The following is a 23,907-nucleotide window of genomic DNA, read 5'->3' as shown; positions in this document are numbered from 1 at the left end:
AGAGGTAAGTTAGTAATATTTCAGTTAAGATACATATTTGTAAAAAAAAAAACATATTTGCCAACAATAGATTTCTAACTATTTCTTCCTTTTGACCACAATGTAAGATTCTTTTCTCTAACTGCTGATTATTTCCAAACGTACAAGTGTTCCAGGCATAAAGTTTTGAGCAATACCTGTGCTGTATTGACAAGAAAAGTTACATAACTTCTGTTTTGTCATACATAAAAGAAAGAGTGAGAACATGCCTGTGATACTGACAGTCATGAATCAGGAAGGCTGGAGACCGTATGAAACAGGTGATAATAATAGACTTTATTTACTTCAATTCAATTTGTTCATTTATTCATTTACTCATTTATTCAACATTTATTAAGCACTTAGGTGCCAGAAATGACATCAAGCACTACTGGAAAACAAGAGTGGAATAAAATAATGTCTTTGAACTTTAACCAAAGAAAATCCTAGTTACAGCTTTAAGTGTCAGAATGTATTGTTTCAGGGAGTGATGATGAGAGAGAAAAAACCCAGAGCTGTCAAAATCAGAGCTGCTGCCCACCTGACTAGCTACCTGGCTTTACAACCATTCTCAGGGGCCTCGGATAGGGAGAGCACATGCTAATAGCAAACATGGGTCTTCTAAACTTCAATGACATTCCTTTCACGCGCTGCTCTTTCTGAATGTAGAAAACTAAATAAGTCCCAGGATGAATGCTGTTACTTCCGATAGCTAAACTGCACCATGTTCATGTTGCTCAGCACATAAAAGATTTCTGTTTACTAATTCAGTTTTGGAGATCAAAGTATTTCATCACATAGGGATTGTCATTTTCATATAAAGTTGAACAAAATTCATTGTAAAATAGTTGGGCAAAATGACGAGCATCTGGAAAATTTATCTTTTCAGCATTTAGTACCTGTGTGTAATCTGTAACACTTTGGCAACTGAAGAGAACAGATGGCATCTTTCTGACTGCATGAGGTGGTGGACAGTGAGCATTAGTAAGCTGGCAGAGACCCACTTGAGATTAATTCATAGGAGAAAAAGAAATCAAATATTAGCACCCAAATAGCTTGTCAGTAAATTTTGCTTTTTTCCCCCTTTAAGGAAACTGGAAACAGTTGGATATATTTGCTTTTCTTCTTTACCTACCAGTAAATACATCTAAAGTGCAGAGGTATGTTTTGTTCAATCCACTTGGTTACTCGACTAATTCATGAATAAGAATGTATTGTATGCCGGCCGGGTACGGTGGCTCACGCCTGTAATCCCAGCACTTTGAGAGGTCGAGGCGGGCGGATCACGAGGTCAGGAGATTGAGACCATCCTGGCTAACACGGTGAAACCTTGTCTCTACTAAAAACACAAAAAAATTAGCCGGGCATGGTGGCGGGTGCCTGTAGTCCCAGCTACTCGGGAGGCTGAGACAGGAGAATGGCGTGAACCCGGGAGACAGAGCTTGCAGTGAGCCGAGATCGCACCACCGCACTCCAGCCTGGGCGACAGAGGGAGACTCCGTCTCAAAAAAAAAAAAAAAAAAAAAAGAATGTGTTGTATCCCTACTGTGTGTACAACACTTTTTAAACAGCTTTATTGATTTATAATTTACATAATATGCAAATTCACTCATTTAAAGTGTAATTCAATTCAATGACTGTTAATATGTTCACGTTGTTGGGCATTAATCATAACACTTGACTTTAGAATTTTTTCACTACCCTCCCAGAAAATTCCTATAGTCCCCTCTTCACCCCCATCTCCTCTAGCCCAAGGAATCCACTAATCTGCTTTCTGTCTATATATTTACCTATTCTGGACATTTCATATAAATGGAATCATACTGTATATGATCCTTCATGACTGGTTTCTTTCAGTATATTTTCAAGATTCATTCATCTTGTAATGTGTAGCATTTCTTTTTACTGCTAAATAATATTCTATTGTACCACCTTTTGTTTATCCACTCATCAGTTGATGGAAATTTAGGTTTTTTCCATTTTGGAGTATAATCAATAATGCTGCTGCAAATTTTCAAGTACATGTATCTGTTTTTATTTTTCTTGAGGATATGTCTGTGGGTAAAATTGCGGGATAATATGGTAATTCTATGCTTAACTACTTGAAAAACTGCCAGACTGTTTTCCAAACCAGTTGTACCATTTCACATTCCCACCAGCAATATATGAGGATTTCAATTTCTCTATATCCTCTCTGAGAGTTATTTTCTATTTGATTATAACCATCCTACTAGGTATGAAATGGCATCTCATAGTGGTTTTATTTGCATTTCCCTGATGGCTAGTGATGTTGAAAATCTTTTCATCTTCTTATTAGCCATTTGTATATTCCTTTGGAGAAACGTTTATGCATATCCTATGCCAATTTTTTAATTGGGTTGTTTTTAAATTTTTATGTTGATATAATGTTGGGTGTTTTAAGTTATTGACTTATAGTTTTTCTATATTCTAGATACAAGTTTGGTTTTTTGTTGTTGTTGTTGTTTGTTTGTTTTTGTTTTATTTTGTTTTTTTTAATTTTGAGACGGAGTTTCACTCTTGTTGCCCAGGCTGGAGTGCAATGGTGCGATCTCTGATCTCTGCAACCTCTGCCTCCCAGGTTCATGCGATTCTCCTGCCTCAGCCTCCCAAGTAGCTGGGATTACAGGCAAGCACCAACACGCCCAGCTAATTTTTTTGTATTTTCAGTAGAGACGGGTTTTCTCCATATGCTCAGGCTGGTCTTGAACTCCTGACCTCAGGTGATCTGCCCACCTCGGCCTTCCAAAATGCTGGGATTACGGGTGTGAGCCACCATGCCTGGCCAAGTTTTTTAATCAAATATGTTATTTGCAAAAGTTTTCTTCCATTCTGGGGGTTGTCTTTTCACCTTCCCAAGTTTAAAGATAAACTTAGTGCTTAGATATGATTTTTTTCTGATACCTCCTCGCCTCTCTTGGTAATAGGACCTTATATTTTTCCTTTAGTAGACTATGCCTTATTCAATCTCAGTCTATCTAATTTAGGTAGAGGCGATCTCTTCCTCTAGCTCCAGAATGGACACAAGAAACAAGGCTGGCCAAGCAAAATTCTTGTAGTCATCAGGGTCTAGTTAAGAGAAAAAACACAGCAGTAACGTAAACAGAGAACATTTAATATAAACACATATTAATTAGGTATAAAGTTATTAACTAGATAACTAAATAGCTAAAAAGTGAACTCGAAGGATTCTGGAGGTAGTAACTGGAGGAAGCAGTTTCTGTTCCTAAGTCAAGGGGGACAAAAGGAAAGGGTTAGAATTCTTAAAATTTAAAAGCTTGAAAAAGCATCCCTATGGAGCTGAAACCCCTGAGAAGCCAGGCTTTAATCCACAGTTGCTGATGTCTCTCAGCTTAGTGGCAGGGCCAACTATCCAGACAAATCTGAGAAGAGTGGGCTCCAGCCAACTAGAGCTGGTGTCTGGTTCTCTGGTGGGAGGGAGGTGGGTTGAAGCAATACAGCAGGTTCTGCAAATGTTGCAAACTTGATCTGAAGCCTACTTTGATGAGACATTGCTGCTGCCTGAAGGGAAGAAATGATATTCACAAAAGCTACAAGCAGTAAGCTCACAGGAAGCAACAGGAAGAATTCAGTCTTTTCCTCCCCCACCAGCCTTCCAGATCCTGCCTCTAGAGCCCGTTATTGGCAGAACCTAACAAAAAGTAGCTGTCACTGGAAAATTGTACACTGCAGAGTTCCAGCTCCAACATCACAATGCAGAATATAGAAAAGTGAGCTTGGAACTGGCACAGCCCACCCCTTTGCCTACACTGCATCCATATGCACCCTTCTATACATATTTAAACTTTCATATAACAATTAACAATCTGTTTCCTTCTTTTTTTTTTTTTTTTTTTTTTTAGAGATGGAGACTCACTCTGTTGCCCAGGTTGGAGTGTAATGGTGTCATCATAGCTCACCGTAGCCTTCAACTCTTGGTTTCAAGAGAATCTCCTGCCTCAGCCTCCTGACTAGCCAGGACTACAGGTGCATGCTACAGTGCCTGGATAATTTTTTTAAAAAATTGTAGAGACAGGGTTTTTGCCATGTTACCTAGGCTGGTTTCAAACTCCTGGCCTCAAGTGATCCTCCTGCCTCAGCCTCCCAAAGTGCTAGGATTACAGGAGAGAGCCACTGCATTTGGCCCTCCCTCTTTCACCTAAGATGGTGCAACTATTCTTCATACAAATAAATCATTGTAGTGGGCCAGCGTGATGTTGTGTAGAATGTCAAGATGATCAAGATCTCTGTAGACTATATTATGGCTGAGAGCCTATGAGCCAACATATGCATGAAGCAAGACTGTGAAGGTGTACTGTTGACCTTGTCAAAGAAAAACAAAGTTTTATTTATTTATTTATTTATTTATTTTTATTTATTCGAAACACAGTCTCGCTCTTGTCACCCAGGCTGGAGTGCAATGGCATGATCTCAGCTCACTGCAACCTCTGCCTCCTGGGTTCCAATGATTCTTCTGCCTCAGCCTCCTGAGTAGCTGGGATTACAGGTGCCCACCACCATGCCAAGCTAATTTTTGTATTTTTAGTAGAGACCAGGTTTCACCATGTGGGCCAGGCTGGTATTGAACTCCTGACCTCGTGATCCACCAGCCTTGGCCTCCCAAAGTGCTGGGATTAAAGGCGTGAGCTACTGCACCCAACTGAAAAACAAAGTTCTTTCAGTCATCCTAGCACATTGATAAAGAGCAGGATATGGGGAAGGGGCCGAGGAGGGTGGGGGTGGGGGAGTGGTGCACATTTTTGTATCAGGTGTCAAGAGCTGTATTTATTGTTCCAGTAAAGACATTACATCTGAAAAAACTGCTGGAAATAAACCATGCCTGATTAACATTAAATATTCCAGTCATTGGTTTTAAGATCATCTACCTTCTGCAGAGGCCCAATAGATGCATTAAATGGAGATGTAATAGGAATGAACACTTCTATCTCATTCTAGCATTAAATGATAGTAGTGTTAATAATCTCTGCAAAGCCGGGCGCGGTGGCTCAAGCCTGTAATCCCAGCACTTTGGGAGGCAGAGACGGGCGGATCACGAGGTCAGGAGATCGAGACCATCCTGGCTAACACGGTGAAACCCCGTCTCTACTTAAAATACAAAAAAATTAGCCGGGCGAGGTGGCGGCGCCTGTAGTCCCAGCTACTCGGGAGGCTGAGGCAGGAGAATGGCGCGAACCCGGGAGCCGGAGCTTGCAGTGAGCGGAGATCGCGCCACGGTACTCCAGCCTGGGCGACAGAGTGAGACTCCGTCTCAAAAAAAAAATAATCTCTGCAATTCCTCCAATGATGTCCTATCTTTTGGTTTATTATACAGGCAGAAAAGAGAAATTCCAACAGCTTCTATTTGACCCTTCCTATCCTAATGACCCTTAGTCCATAAATGAGAGCCAATATGGGGACATGACCAGTTACCAAGTATGTTTTTAACAACTATACATTCTGAATTAGGAATAAACAGGATGGGCTCAAGTACCTGCTGAGCCCACCGGACTCAAATTTGACCTATAACTCAATTTTTCTGTCACTTCACCACCATAAACTCCCACTCTAAATGGTGGTCCAGTGGCATTTTGAGACCCTAGCAATTAGCATCAATTCACAGCCAGAAATACTCCCAAAGGTCTGAGTATTTCTATTCCCCAATACACAGTCCCTCTAGAAAGTGGCCACAGGTCCCTTTGGGGAAGGGGTAGAGGAAAAATTTTTATATACTGGGTTCTTTCTCAAGAGAACCCAGCCTCTCTTTAAATTAAGGGGCTCTGGCCCTTGAACTGTTTTAGTCTGGAAATTGGATGAGAGGTCATGACTCTCCCTTCTGGTAGACCTGACCTTATTTCATTTTCTTTGTTTGTTGAGACAGGGTCTTGCTCTGTCGCCCAGGCTGTAGTGCAGTAGCATGATCAAGACTCACTGCAATGTCAACCTCCCAGGCTCAAGCGATTCTCCCACCTCACCCTTCCATGTAGTTAGGACCACAGGCACGTTCCACCACACCCGGCACTTTTTCCATTATTTGTAAAGATGAGATCTCCCTATGTTGCTGAGGCTGGTCTCAAACTCCTGGGCTCAAGTGGTCCTACCACCTTGGCCTACCAAAATGTTGGGATTACAGACATAAGCCACCACACTTGGCTTTTATTTTCGTTCATTCAACAAGTATGTATTGACACATCTTACTCTTAGTACAAATTCATGTATTATACATTCTATATTCTTATATGGAATATGTATTTTCATAGAATATATTATATGGAATATATAGAATATATTCCTGTATGGAATATACATATAGGGATAGTATTCACAAAAAACAAAACAAAACAAAACAAAAAAACCTGAAGTACAAGGATATGAGACTTTTGTTAAATTATCTTTTAATTTTACTGGCAAAATACATCAATGACTAATATATTCCCGTATATAATATATACAGTATATTCTTATATGGAATATATTCTTATATAGAATATGTATATATACATATGTGTATATACCAAATACATATATCTTGGAGATATAAAACTAATTGGGAATAATGTCATATATATATAGAGAGAGTAAGCAAACATTTATAAAAACATTTTAAATATTCCAAACTATTCATTCTATCCACCCACAAAAATACTAGTAATTAGGGTTAGGCCAGGCATGGTGGCTCACACCTGTAATCCCAGCACTTTGGGAGGCCAAGGCAGGTGGATCACGAAGTCAGGAGATCAAGACCAGCCTGGCTAACACGGTGAAACCCCATCTCTACTAAAAATACAAAAAATTAGCCGGGCATGGTGGCGCACGCCTGTAGTCCCGCTACTCAGGAGGCTGAGGCAGGAGAATGGCATGAACCCGGGAGGTGGAGTTTGCAGTGAGCCGAGATCATGCCACTGCACTATAGCCTGGGTGACACAGCGAGACTCCATCTCAAAAAACAAAACAAAACAAAACAAAAACTAGTAATTAAACCTGTCAAATGACAGTCATCCTGCTTTACCCAGATTCAGAAACATGAAATCCTTTTACCTTTGAAACTCTAGTTTCAAAGCTGTTCTAAAGTGACTTGGTTTTAATTTATATACTCACAGGGATGAGAAGTAGATGCAGGGCTATAAAAATGTAAGGAATACAGTATCGTGCCCATACATCGTGCCCATACACAACCGCAAACACTTAAAAATAAGTTTCTGGTCTTCAGAAACACCCTTTTTCAGACTGGCAAACTTTCAGAGTTCAAAAGTGAATGTATTACACTTCTATCCCCAACAAAGCTAGTAGCTACCCTCTAAAACAGAGGTTAACATTTTCTTTTTCCAAACCACAGAATGGATATCCCATGTGCATACTCCCATGGTTCCCCTCCCCAAGTTGTATGAAAAAATAAAGCAAATAATTATGAGGATTTTAGGGGTAGTGGTGTAGGAACAGTATTCACACACAAAAAAACTGAAGCACAAGGATATGAGACTTTTGTTAAAATATCTTTTAAAGTAATTTTACTGGCAAAATACACAAATGACTAATCAGTTTTAAAATATTAAACATACTTTTTTTTTTCTTGGGATGGAGTTTCACTCTCACCAGGCTGGAGCACAGTGGCAAGATCTTGGCTTACTGCCACCTCTGCCTCCTGGGTTCAAGTGATTCTCCTGCCTCAGCCTCCCAAGTAGCTGGGACTACAGGCGTGCACCACCACACCCAGCTAATTTTTGTATTTTTAGTAGAGACAGGGTTTTACCATGTTGGCCAGGATGGTCTTGATCTCTTGATTTTGTGATCTGCCAGCCTTAGCCCTCCAAAGTACTGGGATTACAGGTGTGAGCCACCATGCCCTACCAAAATATTAAACATACTTTCTAATACATTGTAATTTTTAGTACTTCTATAATTACTGCTTCATAAAAAAGTGAATTTTTCCAGCTCTCCAGTTCAGATGCTTATTAACAGGTAATCAGATAGCACTGATTAAGTAGAAATAGATTGAGTAATACCTAAAATTAATGTATTTTAGCATATTGAAATGAGTATCATCAGTGTGTATTTCATTTGCTTTATCACTTTGTCTACACTTTATTAGGTGGCCTTAACGCTTGTCATTATTGACAAATGTTAACTTTCCTCACAAAAACTACAGTATTCAGTTTTTTCCAGTATTTTTGCCTTCCTTATTAAAAATGTTTCTACTGTCAAGAATTTAAAACAGAATCATGACACTGCAATCCAAACACTACCTTGGCTTGCCAGATTGAATAGTCTACGTCTTACTCTTTGGTGTAAAGCTCTAATTCCAATTTCCAACGAAGAAGTATCTCTGAATTCAACTGAGAATGACATTTCTATGGGAATAAATGTGAATTTTCTCACACTTAACCATTAAGAACTTACTCATACCTCATCATGATAACCTAATGTTAGACTGAGAATCACTGCTCTAGGGCAACTCCAGAAGTTGCCAGTCAGGAACTGTCTTGTCCAATAATTTTATACTTCCATCTTGTAGTACAAAAACTTTTTAATTTTGGCCTGATAAATGACTAAAACAATTGCTGGGGGAATTGAGAGAGACAGGTTTGATTATTCAATTCCTAACCGAATTGACCTTCATTGATCCTCAGACTCATTTAGACACTTTCCAATAATATTCACAGTCAATCTTAAAGAAAATATTATTTCTGAATTCTTGCTATTGAAGTTAACATTTACATCTAAAAGAAAATCATCATCCTTATTGGACAAGTGGAACTCAAACAAACAAAAAAACCCTAGTCATAATAATGAAAATACTGAGTTTCTGATGTAGAAAGAGTAAAATACTCATGTACTAGAAAAAATGGTGCAGTATAAATGGGCAAAATTTCATTCTTTCTAGTAGGAAGTCAATAAATAATAGATGTATCAAAAAGTAGCAGTATGATCATATAATTTGGAAATATAAATTCTTCAACTACTAGAATTGAAAGAGGAAGTTTCTTCTGTCACTGTGAAAGACGGACTGCCTCTTTTTTGTCATAAGCCTTTTAGAACTAACTATATGATTTTTTAAAACTGTTTGCACATGTTTGAAGGTGGGAATGGGACCAGAGAGGCGACAATTTTACCTGGAAAAACAACCCCCCAAAACCATTTAGTAAGTAAAGTGAATACCATCATACCTAAACCCATTCACTGTTTTTATTTTTATTTTTTTTGAGACAGGTTCTCACTCTGTTGCCCAGGTTGGAGTGTAATGGTGCAAACTCGGCTCACTGCAACCTCTGCCTCCCAGGTTCAAGCGATTCTCATGCCTCAGCCTCCTGGGTAGCTGGAATTACAACTGTGCACCATCATGCCCAGCTAATTTTTGTATTTTAGTAGAGACAGGGTTTTGCCGTGCTGCCTAGACTGGTCACTGTTTTTATTTTATAATTAATTTTAGCTAAAACATATGGGTTCATTTACAAAAACAAGTTTGGCCTTCTTATACAAATACTTCTAGTTGTAAAAAATTCATTTGCACACTTGAATGTCCTTAAAAGTATCTAAAGGCTTCATTCTCCTTCTGCATTCTGCTTCTCAGAAAGTACTTTTGAGTTAGATCTGTTCCGAATTCTTTTTCTTTTTCTTTTCTTTTCAGAAGCAGATGACTGTGTGTCCGGTGCCTTTTTCTTTTTCTTCAAACAGCTAAGAGGATTGGGACCACTTATTTTCTTGCGCTTTTTTCTTCTTCTCTGTTCAGGGTTTTTTACTAAACCCTGTTCCTCTTTGAGATGTTTGATACTTTCTTTCTCATGCACTGAGACAAGCTGACCTGACTCCACCGCTTTTACAAAGGCAATTGTTTTGGGAGAAGGCTTGTCCAAAACCATAGTGTTCTGAATAATAAACATGAGAGGAACTCCAGGCTCCTTCTTTACTTTCATAGACAAATTCTGATCCTATTTAAAAGAAAACAGAATTATTTAGTTCAAATGTCAATTAAGGTACCTTAAATAGGTTTTCAAGAACTGTATTAAAAATAAAAGAGATCACAGATTTTTTTTTTTTCCAAATGAGTAAGCTTCACTTATTCATTTGAGTAATGGGGGTATATTTTATGATAAATGAAGAAAAACATAAAATCTGAGCACAGTGTTAGTAGCAGCTGTGTGAATTGGATTTACTGATACTCTAGAGCCACAAATTACAAACTAATGCAAAGGTAAATGTGTTAGGTGGGTTTCTCCTGTTTCCACTCTAAGATATTCTTTGGAAAGGGTCAAGAATGCTTGAAGAGGTTAAAGGAAAAGAAAGTGTGTAGTAATTAGCTACTCAGATTCTAAATTCAGCTCTGCCTCTGTGTAATTTTATAATTCTGATAATCAAATCTGTATGTATGTGAACTTAATATCACCCACGAAAGTCTCTCTTCTCCTGCCTTCAATAAGATGGGAATGTTTTTCTTTAAAAGCCTGAAATATTTCATAGTGTTGGTACAGTCTTAAGCAGTATGAACCATGACTTTGAGAAACAGTATGAAATCCAGGAATATGAACAAACATTAACAGAATATAGGAACTTTGCTCTACTTATCTTCCCTTCAAGAATCCTACAACAAATCATCACATCTCATGTCAACAATTTCTCGTCTTAAAAAAAGAAACTTCTGGCCGGGCGCGGTGGCTCAAGCCTGTAATCCCAGCACTTTGGGAGGCCGAGACGGGCGGATCACGAGGTCAGGAGATCGAGACCATCCTGGCTGACACGGTGAAACCCCGTCTCTACTTTAAAAATACAAAAAAACTAGCCGGGCGAGGTGGCAGCGCCTGTAGTCCCAGCTACTCGGGAGGCTGAGGCAGGAGAATGGCGTGAACCCGGGAGGCGGAGCTTGCAGTGAGCTGAGATCCGGCCACTGCACTCCAGCCTGGGCGGCAGAGCGAGACTCCGTCTCAAAAAAAAAAAAAAAAAAAAGAAACTTCTGCCAGTGTCCAGCATGATGGCAAACACCTGTAATCCCAGGTACTCAGGAGCTGAGGTGGAGGAAGGATCACTTTAGCCCAGGGGTTCGAGACCAGCCTAGCTAACATAGTGAGACCCTCAAAGTCTCAAGAAACAAGCAAACAAAAAAAGCAAAACAAAGGAATCATTTAAAAACAAAAAATCAACCTTCCACTACTAAAAAGAATATCACATGCTTAAAGTTTTCCTCAAATTATCAAATGACAATTGCTTTTACTGACTGCAAATTAACTTAGAAGCCTGTATTTTTAAACGTCTAATCACTCTAACTTTTTTCTGATTATAAATAGCTGCATATGAAGTATAAATAGAAATGGTTAAAATTGCCTGTGGTTTTAAAAGTAGTATCACCTGTGTTGCCACAAAATAATGATGAGGATTTCCCTCTTCAACCATAGAAAGCAGACATTCTGATCCGCTCACTGCATTCTTGAAATGAGGACAATTTCGAACTTGGCATTTTTGTGCAATCAATTTTGCCCCATATAAGTCATTTCCCAACGTTTCTAACTCTTTTAATACACACCTGAAAAGAAAAATTACAGCAGATACATTTCAGTTGTTTACATAAAGTGTAAAAAACAATAGTCAATTTTTTTGTTAAAATAAAACTATGCTGTTACAATCTAAATTTGTCACCTGGTAACCATTTACTTTAAAAGATGACTTGAAAAATGCATTTACCAAGTAGGAAGAACAACAGTTAAAATTTACTGAGCACTTATTATGCTCCATGCAGCATGCAAATTGCTCTTCACATAATTCTTGCTTAATCTCAAAATAACCCTACGAAGTTAGGTTGCTTACCTTGAAATTATCCTTATTTTAGAGCACCTCATTCTGAGATTTCAAGTCACATGCCAAAGTTCAAGTAACTAGTAAGTGGTACTGAGACTCGTAGTTTGACAACAGCTCCCTTGTCCCAACCATAGCGTAATAAGCTTCTGCTTCAAGTACAAATTGGTACACTTTCAAAATATTTTCAATTCAGAACAGTAAAACTTCTCACGTCATCAAGTTGTTTTTAAAAAAACATTTAGTCATAAGAGTTCCTTGACCCTAGCCAGCCTTTGCCAGATTCTTTCTCGCCTCATCTCCTTTATCATCTTTCTGTTTTAAGATTTTGCTGCTTTAGTCATTAGGCTTGACCTCTATTTTGAGTACTGCCAGCCTGTGGGCATCCCGCCATCAACTCTTCAAATTCACCATGTCTAAGATCAAACCACTTTCCTGCATCCAAATTTATCCTCCAAGACTTGCTATCTCTTTGAAATTATTATTTTTCCAGACACCCTAGACAGAAATCAGAAATCACATTTGACCTTCCTGCCCTTCTTCACCCATACTCCTACGCCATCAGTTGCTCGACCTATCTATCTCAGTAACGTAACGTTTCTTTGGAGAACCCTTGAGTTCCTGCCTTTCCTCTCCCAGGTTTAGGTTCCCCTTACTTCTTGATTGAACAACCGCAATTCATGCCTTTGCTCTCCTGTTTCTCCTATTTACCCTTCACATCACTGCAGTTACCTTTTCTAAAATAAAACCCAGGCCTGATGACATTCTCCTGTTCTACTTCATCAGTTAACTCTACATATCTTCAAACCTTCTACCTCTGTAGAGACCTAACTACTAGTGGCTAAGGAATATATTCCACTGAAAAACGAACGACCTGATTTCTTAAAAACATAAATTGCAACATGTAAAGGGAGAGAAAACTGTTAATATACTTAAAAACTGCCTGGCGTGATGGCTCAGGTCTGTAATCCCTTCGCTTTGAGGGGCCGAGATGGGTGGATCACCTGCGGTCAGGAGTTCAAGACCTGCCTGGCCAACATGGTGCAATTCTGTCTCTGCTAAAAAATACAAAAATTAGTAGGGCATGGTGTCACACATCTGTAATCTCAGCTACTTGGGAGGCTGATGCAGGAGAATCGCTTGAACTCGGGAGGCGGAGGCTGCAGTTAGCCATGACTGCACCACTGCACTCCAGCCTGGGCAATAAAGTGAGACTCCATCTCAAAAATAATTTTTAAAAAAAAACATAAGCGACATATAAATCAAATGTAATATATGTATTTAGTTTGAATCCTGATTTTTAAAAGGCTTCTTTCTCTTTTCAAGATACATGCCAAAGAACTGATAGAATAATACACTCCAAAGTAACCCATCAGTAAGGAGAGGTGAGGGATTCAACAAGATTGGCCATGTTAGTAACTGCAAAAGCTGGAGAGAGATTTCATTATATTATTCTACTTTTGAGTTGTCTGAAAAATTCCAGAGTTAAAATAAATTTGTTAGAAAAATTGCTGTAGAACATAATTTTATGTGGCACTTCTCAACCTTTTTAATATCATAGCACTGTATTTAAAATGTTAATATTTCTATGGCACACAGGAGTATATGGACAAATTGCTTGTAGACAAAAGCAATCAATTGAGGGGCAAAGACTACTGAAGGATTTGTTAGCCCTAAAGACTAAGAGGATCAAAACTTTGGGGGTATCTGTAACCCAGCTGAGACACTGCTTGAGAAATTCTGAACAAATACAGAAAGCTGTTCATTAAGTAGTGGTATGTGAGAAAAGGAGACTATTAACACTGTATACACAGAAAAAGCCCATACGTTGTTATGGTTGTAGTTAGAGATGGGGGTTTCCCTATGTTGCTCAGGCTTACCTCAAACTCCTAGACTCAGGCAACCCTCCTGTCTCAGCCTCCTGTGTAGCTGGGATTACAAGTGTGAGCCACCTTGCCTGGCTTAAAAGTCCATTCTTGTGCTTGTGTGAGTGTGTATAAATAACTGGCTGGATGACACTGCACATGTTAACAGTGATTATTCGTGAGTAGTGGCATTATGACTCATTTTAATTTTCTTTTTTTGCTTTTTAAAAAGTAAATATTCTACAATGAAAAAACTACTAAATTTCTTAATAGTTCTTCATGGTCTAGCCTCAATTTGCCTTCCTCCTAGTTTCATTCTCAAATATATTCTGTGCTGCAACCTCTTTCCCAGGCATTTCACAACTCCATTCTGTGTGAAGAGGTCTCCACAAGAAGAAGTGTCATTCTCTTCTGTCATTCAAAATAGTTCTTCCCCTCAGAATTGAACAAGTGAATGGGCTCAAATGTTATCTGAAATTTGTCACAATTCTCTCCTCCCCACTCTTCATCCCCACAAGCTTCCATCCCACATTTCAATGAAGTGGGGAAACATCAGACCTAGAGTGAAAACACATCCACTGCAGACTGACCTATGCACTTTACTGACCATGAGGGAGCAGTGTGTGGCATATAGGGGGTACTTAATAAAACCAGTTGAATAAACAAATGTCCTTGTGCAGATTCCTTAATCTCAAGTACTGACTTTTTGCCTTGGACATCAAAGATGGTAACTCATAGGTTCACTGTGAGGCTTGAAGAGTTTTGGTTTAAACTAAGAAATGTTATGCAAATGACGGCAACCATTTGAAGAGGGGTACACTTTGGATACCGAAAAACGCTCTAGTACGCTATACTCCTTTGAGCTTACAGCGATCTTACAAGCAGTTACGATCTCTATTTTACAAATGAGGAATCCGAGGCTCAGAGAGGCTATATAATCACAGAGCTGGTAGGACTGGGATTAACATTCGAAGTCAGATCTTTCTGCTATAATGTGCTCTCATTCACCAGGCTAACGACACGTGATATTCACAGGGCACTGTCCAATCTGCCTCTATTATAGGTATTCGCCGGACCACCTTCACCTCTCCACTTAACTGTCAACTCCACGTGGGCGGGGCGTTTTGCCCCTCCTGAGCTCTCAGTGAAGGTCTGTGGGCAATGGCCTCGTCTCTACAACACCCGACGGATCCCCTTTGCCTCCTCCCCGGCCCCCCGGGCCCACCTTGTGGTGCACAGCTGTGTCTCCCCCATGAGGTAGCGGGGCAGCTGCTCCCGCAGCTGGATGCGGCCCCGCAGCGCCGCCTGACAGAAGGTGCCGTCCAGCAGGATCTGGTACGGCTCGCGGACTCCGAAATTGTTGCGGAAGAAGCCAAGATACTTCTTGGCATGTTTCTGCCTTGTGATCTTCATGCCTGGCTTACCGGGACCGAGGCCACCGGACCAGGAAGCATCAGCAAACGCCCTCACGGACAACCCAGTAACCTCTATGCTAGTTTCGCCCGGAAATGAAGTGCCTTTGGCGCCGGAAGCAAACGCCCCTGTCTTCCGGGCCTGCCCACTGGCTTACGTCATGTCCAGACTAGCGCGCGCTTCCACCGCGGTGCCCGCGCTTAAAGGGGCGGTCCTAGGGCGGAACTTATGCGTACGCGGGAAAATCGCTGGGTTGAGCGATTCCGCATGGGGGCGCACATGCGCAGTCTGGGGCCGCGGTAGAAGAAAATTACAGAATACATTTAGTGTGTTACCTACGATTCAGAGACACGTATCAAGAGCTTCTCTGAAAGACTGACAGTATCGTAGTAGTCAGTGATAATATTGAACCTTAATATGTTCCAGACACTGTCCTAAGTGATTTACCTTACATTATTCCCTTGAATGTTTATAATTCCCAAGTGAAAGAAGGAAATGATATATTGGATAGCTATGAGTGGGGAGGTTTGTACTGGCTGCTTTCCCATAAAGAAATTAAGCTCGTTCACGAAGAGCACGTAGTTTGTTAGTGTTTGGAACACATTTTTCGTGCCTGAAGTCCAAATGTTCTTGCTACACCACCATAGAAACTAATGTCACTCAGGAACCATTTGTCAGGGCAAGGGGTGCCACCATTTTGTATTTCCTCCTGCCTTAGGACTATCCTAAATCATTCGCACGGAGTGTTTTGAAAGAACTCTCAAGAGCTTCGTTTGCCTAGAGTCAGAATTCCTAACCTTGAGTCCTGGTTCTGCCACAAACCCAAGCCGTTTGATCTTGGGCAACTCCCCAAGAAAGCTGGGTTCAACTTCCTCACTGTCAAACTGGTTATAGGTCTAGATGAGTTTCAAGGACTCTTTTTATGGCTAGAGTCTCTGACATAGGAAGACTACATACTGGGCCAGTAACAGGAAGGCACAAAGCTGACTAAAGGTTTAAAAATTACTTGGTCAATTTGATTAATGAGGAGAATGAATCAGAAAATTTCAAGTTCTCCCATGGCTAACTGTCGAGTCTCTACTTCAAGGCAAAATAATCAAAGAATGGGGAGTATGGAATTTTGCATTTTTGTCCTGGCCTGGAATCTGTCCCAGATCTAGTTTTGGCTAAAGATCGAAAGAACCAGCACAGAAAATGATTTACAACGTGATTGAATGCATTGTTTGCATTTGGGGTTTTATTTCAATATATAGGTTTATGAAATTGGAACTAAGATCTATAATGTTAGCCCTGCCCTGAGTCCCAGCACATCACTTAGATGGTTGCTTTCATTTAAACTTAAAATAAATTTAGGAATTGGAAGCCATGAAAACTTTTGCAGGGTTGGATTCATGGTCTTTGAGTGTAATTGCTCAGTACTTTTCAATTTGAATCCTCTTTTTATCCCTGTATGCCAACTCTCTACTCCAACTATGCGCCTACCACAGACAGAGAAACGAGATACCACCTGAGTCTTGCAAAACAGTTAAAACATTTTTTCTTAAATAGTCTCGGATTTATCTACCAGCTCCTTGGCCACTTTTCTGTACTAAGAAAAATGTGGTGCAGCACTAGGGATTTTAGTCTTATCTTAGTTTTTTGTTGTTGTTTTTTAATTTACCAAACTACAGCACATTTTCCCCCCCAAGCTCCATGTATATGACAGTGCCAGTTTGCACCCTATCTTTATTATGAAAACATGAAGATGGTCTATAATGGTGATTATCAAGTTTAAAACAAAGTTTTCGGCGGGGCGTGGTGGCTTATGCCTGTAATACCAGAACTTTGGGAGCCCGTGGCAGGAGGATCACTTGAGCCCAGGAGTTTGAAACCAGCCTGGGCAACATAGGGAGCCCCTGTCTCTACTAAATTAAAAAAAGACGAAATGAGAAAAAAAAAAAAATAGAGTTTTGTATTATGGCAGTGTTTCTCAAAACATGGTCCTGAGATATGCAGAAAAAGCTTCGTGTGCTTGTTTAAAATGCCCATTTCTGATTCAGAATAAGTATTGAGGGAGAGGGGTACTGTTCAGAGAGGAAGTGACATTTATTACCATCTCCCCAAGTCATTATTATGCTCATTAGTGTTCCTGAAGGACCTTTTTTGTAATAAAGCATCGTTTAGTCAATAAGATATTTTTATTAATTGGTCCACTTAATATACTTTTGTTTAGATGCCAAATGATCTGTAATGGAAAATCAATATTTAGCCACAACCAAGGCGGAAGACAAATACTGCCATTATTGAATAAACTATTTGAATATAAATTTAAATCTGAAATTTTATTTTGAAAATTATGTCATTATTAAAATATTTAATATTCGTTGAAAAATTTTTGACTTTATACTGAAGGAACAATAATTCATAACAGCATTGCTGGCTTTTAGCTTTTTTCTCAGGTCAGTCCACTGGCCATTTTCCATGCCAAATAGAAATCCACATTCAGCTGGAGTAAGCAGGCGATTAATTTATTTTTCTTTATTTTTTATGTTCTTCATTTTATTATGTCTGGATCAAATATAGTTTTACAATATTATGCTGTTGTACATGATTTTGAAGTTTTTTTCTTCATGAAATTTTGATGAAGCCAAGTTGACATGAGAATAATTTATTTTTGAAATGTGTGACTAATTCCCAAATAGGACTTTCTCATGAAAGATTCATGGCCTAAATGGAATTAAAGAGGTAAACATTAAACATAATTCATAAAGGTTACTTTGTTGAATTTCATCAATGTTAGTAAAATTTTGTTTAATTTCATAAATGTTAGACAATTTAGCTAACATATCTATTGTAGTATTCTGCCTTATATTCATACCTAAATATTTATAAACATTTGTTAACATTCATTAGCTCAAAAAAAAAAATTTCTTCCTGACATTATCTAACATACTGTCTAAATAAATAATTTAGCTAAATAAATATTTTAAGACAACTTAGGTAAAGCACTTTGTATTGAGGTCCTATGAGGTTCTTCGTTAAGATCCTCTAGGACAGGCGCTGTCATGGAATGCCTTACTGCGAAATTTCATATATGTCAGAAGGTGTTATGAAGGTCAGATATGGAGGCTGTCACCTTTTTAAACAATCTTTAAAATAAAATAAAATAACAAAAAACTTTATGTATTTCAAATTACAAAAATAACATATGCCTCTTAAAACAAGTGGAACAACACGAAGATAGTAATTTCTTCTCCCCTTCCCAGATAACACCTTGATGATCTATTATGTATCTCTCTGCAATGTTTCCATATTCACATATTGATATATCATATACATATATATACAATTTAATATTTATGTAGAGATACTCTGTTATGCAAAATTGAATCATATTTTACAATTCTATACATTTGCTTTTCTCACCTAACAATCCTGTAGAAATCCCTACACACATCTCCCCAAAGTCAATTGGCAGAGTTCTCATTCATTATTTTTCATGGCTGCATGACATTTCTCACAAAATCACAAAGTATAACATAATAGATATGACACAGACTATGAATTTTCACCCAATATCTCTTCTCTTCTTTGTAGGAATAGACTCCTGATTGTATTCTGGAGTGTAATGTGCCCAGATAAGCAAATCCATTCCCCAGAATTCTTTTTTTTTTTTTTTCTTTTCTTTTTGAGACGGAGTCTCGCTCTGTCGCGCATGGTGGAATGCAGTGGCAGAATCTTGGCTTACTGCAACCTCCACCCCCTGGGTTCGAGCAATTCACCTGCCTCAGCCTTCCAAGGAGCTGCGATTATAGGTACGGGCCCCCATGCCCGGCTAATTTTTGTATTTTTATGCAGGGACCAGGTTTCACTATGCTGGCCAGGCTGGTCTCAAACTCCTAACCTCAAGTAGTCCGCCCAACTTGGCCTCCCAAAGTGCTGGGATTACAGGCATGAGCCACAGCACCTAGCCCATTCCCCAGCATTCTGTGCAGTTAGGTAGAACCATGGGATTAAGTTCTAGCCAAAGATATGTAAGTGTAAGTGTTGCATGGAATTCTGGGAAGCCGGCTTAAAGGAAGTCAACTTAGCTTGGCAGTGGACACTTTTGTGTTTTATATCTCCTTCTTTCCTACTCCCCGGAATTTGGATGGGATAGACTTAACTCCAGCAACCTATTTTAGACCATGAGGTTTTGAGAATGGAGGTCATTCGCTTAACACTGGCAAAGCAGATAAGAGGAGCTTGGATCGCTCGCAACTGTGAAACTGTCTTTCCAAATGTAGACTTTCTACTTCTGGACTTCTTTTACATGAGAAGAAAGATAAACTTCTACCTTGGTTTTTTATTAAAAAATGTCATAAGTTTATTTTATATGTAGCCAAACTCAATGCTAACTGATAGAGGAAGTTAAAACTACTTGCCAGAATTAGATAATTTTATATGGGCAAATATGTTTGATGAAACCTTGATGTTAGTTCATGTTAGTCAATACAATTGCCGTTCCTTTGAACAGGTTCAAAATACTAGTTTATACGTTTCCTCTAAAAGGGAGAAAGTCTTCAAAGTTAAATAAACCACATCTTTCTTTACATAGTATAGAAACTGTCTTGACATTTGTTTCTCTTGGAAGTATAAACAATTTAATTTGAATTTGGTATGTCAGTGGGATATATCTCCTGTTGAGGAAAGTTAGTTAAATGTGAAGAGCCCCAGCTGCTTGGGTAAGGAATATCAAGGAAATGTTAGTGTCACCCAGTTGTCAATTAACGAAAGCAAGCAGAATTCATGTATGTCAGTCCTGCCAGTATCAGTGAGCTCTTCTTTCAGGTCAAATGACAAAGGAGAAGCTGTCTCTTAGAAAAAGATTTCAAGAGATTTCTGTTTCTCGAGGATATTTCTAAACTAGACAGTAAACAGGAAGTGCCCATCATTAGTTATCAGATGACTATTGTCAGATCACTATAAAATTAGACTAGCAAGTTTGCTTTCTGTAATAATGTATTTGGATGAAATCATACTTAGAACAAATACTGCCATGTTAGGTAAATTGAAATATATCTGTTTCTCTAACAGATATATGTATGTATGTATGTATGTATGTATTTATTTGAGACAGAGTGTCACTCTGTTGCCCCAGCTGAAGTGCAGTGGTGCAGTCTCGGCTCACTGCAAACTCTGTCTCTCAGATTCAAGCGATTCTCTTGCCTCAGCCTCCAGAGTAGCTGGGATTACAGGTGCCCACCACCACATCTGGCTGATTTTTGTATTTTTAGTAGAAACAGGTTTTTACCATGTTGACCATGTTGGTCTCAAACTCCTGACCTGAAGTGATCTGCCCACCTCGGCCTCCCAAAGTGCTGGGATTACAGGTGTGAGCCACCTCACCCAGCCTGTCTCTAACAGATTTAAATAGTGCTCTCCATTGGCATTTTACTACAAAATGTTTAATAGCATTAATTTAAATGGTTAAAAAATAAAAACTAGTAGAGCAGAGCAAAAAGTTAAGTAGTAGTACCAATGGCAAACATGTTTTAGTGTAATGCAAAGCAAACTGCCATTTGATATTTAATTACATTATTATTGAAACTGATAGAGAAGTTCACACTAAATGGGTCTTTCATTTTAATCTATCAAAGCACTTTAGAAGACTAATGAATCCTTACAAAATTACTGTAGGTAACCAAATATTATTACTGTTACTTAAAGAAGTTTAAAGATTAGAAATTATGTCAGATTACAGCTTTAAAAGGATTTTCTAAAAAACACTATTTATATTTAACAAAATGTTGAAGACAACTGTTTCACACATGGTTTTGTATATATTTTTAAGCAGCAGGAGGACTCAGGGCAGAAACTGAACTGATGGCAAGAAATTAAGCATGCTTTCAATGATTCAATAGAATATTATTTCAAAATCTAGTACTTATAATTGAATTACACCAATATGAAGTATTAATTGCATGATATTATACAAAATAAAAGTAACTCTTAGAATCCTCTCAAATTGCTTTTTTTTTTTTTACTGCAAGATTATTTTGTCTAAATATTAGTTGGTAAGTGATGAATCAAAATACTGGGATGAAAAGTCCAATGTCATTTTAAAAATTATTATTATTTTAGCAAACATATAGAAAATGCCCACATGCTAATTCTTATGTCTAAATGAATATTATTTTCTTTTTATTGGCTCCGACTTTATACTCTCTATTGTTTCTTTCATAACATTGAACAAATTACTTAGCTCTTCAAAGTATAACCTCCCATAGTCTCGTTTCACATGTGTACACAAAAGGACGCCTATGACTTAAATTGATCTCAATAAGGCTAATGAGAAAGACCTTTTTTCTATGGCTGGGGGAGAAGTTTTCTTGAAATAAACAAAACAAAAAGTGTATTGTTTCCATTGCTACTGAGAGCTTGAGATTATAGTGGTAGCCAGTCTGCGGTCAGCACCCAAACATGGCAGGAGACAGAGTCCAGAGAGTCATCAAGTAATAAACTGGAGTCTTTATGCTGCTTCACTTGGAATATGCCCTTCTCTAGACATCCAGATCCATGATAGCATATATTTCCCTCTTGTTTAAAATAATTAAAATTGGCAGGCTGAGCATGATGGCTCACACCTATAATCCTAGCACTTTGGGAAACCAAGGCAGGAGGATCACTTGAGCCCAGGAGTTTGAGGCCAGCCTGAGCAACATTGAGGAACTGGTTCTCTACAAAAAGTATAAAAATTATTCAAGTATGGTGCTCTGTGCCTGGAGTCCCAGCTATTTGAAAGGCTGAGGTGGGAAGATCACCTGAGCCCGGGGAGGTTGAGGCTGCTGTGAGCCGAGATCGTGTCATTGCACTCCAGCCTGGGCAACAGAGTAAGACACGGCAAGCGCTTACACACACACACACACACACACACACACACACACACATCTTTTGGCTCATCTGAATATAGAACGAGACAGATGAACCCCCAAATTTATATTCTCTGTTGTAAGTGAACGCTCTGTATCATAATAAAATGACATTTAACAACATTTAGGGGTTCATCTTTGGTGTCCTGACTCTCATTTTACTGCATTGAAAGGGGTTTAAGTGTCTTAGCCAAGTGAGGGAAAGCAGCTCCAATACTGGGTGGTTCTGAGGCATGGAATGGTCACAGCCTGACTTTTACTGGGCTGTGTTTTTCTAGTGGGTAGAGTTATTATGCCACAAAAGCTGAACTAGTTAGACTGTTTATTTTTTATTTGCTCACTCAGGTGTGACAGGCTGTCCTCTGCTTCCTGTCCTCATGCAGTAATCACACATGGGCAGCACACACAGCTTAGTTTGGAAGGCCCTCATCAGCCTCTCTTTTTGCCTGTAACTAAATTAGAAATATTTCCAGCAATTGGAGAAGTATGCTAAAAACATTAGTTTCTGTGACAAAGAGAATGAAGAACATCTTGTTGTGAATACAGGATAAATTTATTTTATATAATAAATAAATGTCCACAATGAAATTAATATCTACAATATTGAACTTCCTTATGGGAGGCCAGAAAGACAATTTTATGGTTGTGACCAACCATCTTTAAGTGATTAAATATATTTAGTTTCTTCTACAATCTGTTATTTACTTTCTTATGCATACTTCAGGTTTATTTTGTTCTTATTTGTCTAGGATGTTAGAGAGTTTAGATGATGGATTTGACACATTTCCTTTTTCTAATGTGGGCAGGTAGCTATAAACTTCTTTCTCAGCACTGATGTATCTGTGCCCCACACATTTTAATATTTTATATTTTCATATTCATCTAGTTCAGTTTGTGTGTATGTTTTAAAATTTTCCTGGAGACTTCCTCTTTGATCTGTGGATTAATATTACTAGAAGTATGTTGTTTAGTTTCCAAATACTCAGAAAATTTTGTTATCCTATGTTTTAATTCCCTGTTTAAATATATTGTGATTTGAGAACATACTATGAATAATTTCAATTCAGAAATCATTAAATTTGGTGAGGTTTAAGCTTGCTGAGGTTTGTTTATGGTTCAGGATATGACCTATATGTTCCATGGACACTCGAAAAAAGTATGTATTTTGTACTTTGAGGGTTCCATAAATACTGATTCGATCCTGTTGGTTGATAGTATTGTTGAGATCCTTATATCCTTATTGATTTTCTCCATAGTTGCTCTATCCATTGTTGACAGAGGGAGTTGACATCTCCAACTATAATTATGGATTTGCCCATTTTTTCCTTTCAGCTCTATGAGATTTTTCTTCACATAAGTTCTGATTTCTGTAGGGGCATACACATTGAGAATTCTCAAGTGTTGTTTGTGATTGACCATTCAATTATTGTTTGTTGTCTCCTTCTGTCTCTGATTATTTTCTTTTTTCTGAATTTTGCCTTATTTGATATTAATATAGCCACTCCTGCTTTCTTTTGATTAGTGGTTACATGATGTATTTTTTCCATCGTTTTACTTTCTTTGTACTTATATTACTATGTTTGAAGTGAATTTCTTATAGACAGCCTACAGATAGATCATGTTTTTATCCGTTTATTCATTCATTCAATTGTTTTCCTTTTACTAGTATATTTAAAACATTTATATTGGCTGGGCGCGGTGGCTCATGCCTATAATCCCAGCACTTTGGGAAGCTGAGGTGGGCAGATCACCTGAGGTCAGGAGTTCGAAACCAACCTGGCCAACATGGCAAAAGACTGTCTCTACTAAAAATACAAAAATTAGCTGGGTGGGGTGGTAGGTGCCTGAAATCCCAGCTACTCGAGAGGCTGAGGCAAGAGAATCGCTTGAACCCAGGAGGTGGAGGTTGCAGTGAGCCAAGATCA

General features: G+C 38.6%; 1 protein-coding gene across 1 annotated transcript; it reads right to left on the bottom strand.

Moving 5' to 3' along the window:
• Positions 1-9,373: 9,373 nt before the first annotated feature.
• UTP23 (UTP23 small subunit processome component) lies at positions 9,374-15,187 on the bottom strand. The gene is given in 3 exon segments (NM_001193908.2): positions 9,374-9,959; positions 11,371-11,545; positions 14,905-15,187. Coding segments are annotated over 3 exon segments (750 nt in total). The 5' UTR covers positions 15,093-15,187; the 3' UTR covers positions 9,374-9,572.
• Between the last annotated feature and the right edge of the window lie 8,720 nt (positions 15,188-23,907).

Source organism: Macaca mulatta, chromosome 8 (assembly GCF_049350105.2).
Source record: "Macaca mulatta isolate MMU2019108-1 chromosome 8, T2T-MMU8v2.0, whole genome shotgun sequence".
In the NCBI taxonomy this organism is placed as follows: domain Eukaryota; kingdom Metazoa; phylum Chordata; class Mammalia; order Primates; family Cercopithecidae; genus Macaca; species Macaca mulatta.
Note: the sequence above shows the minus strand (reverse complement) of the source record. Positions and strands in the feature narration are given on the sequence as shown.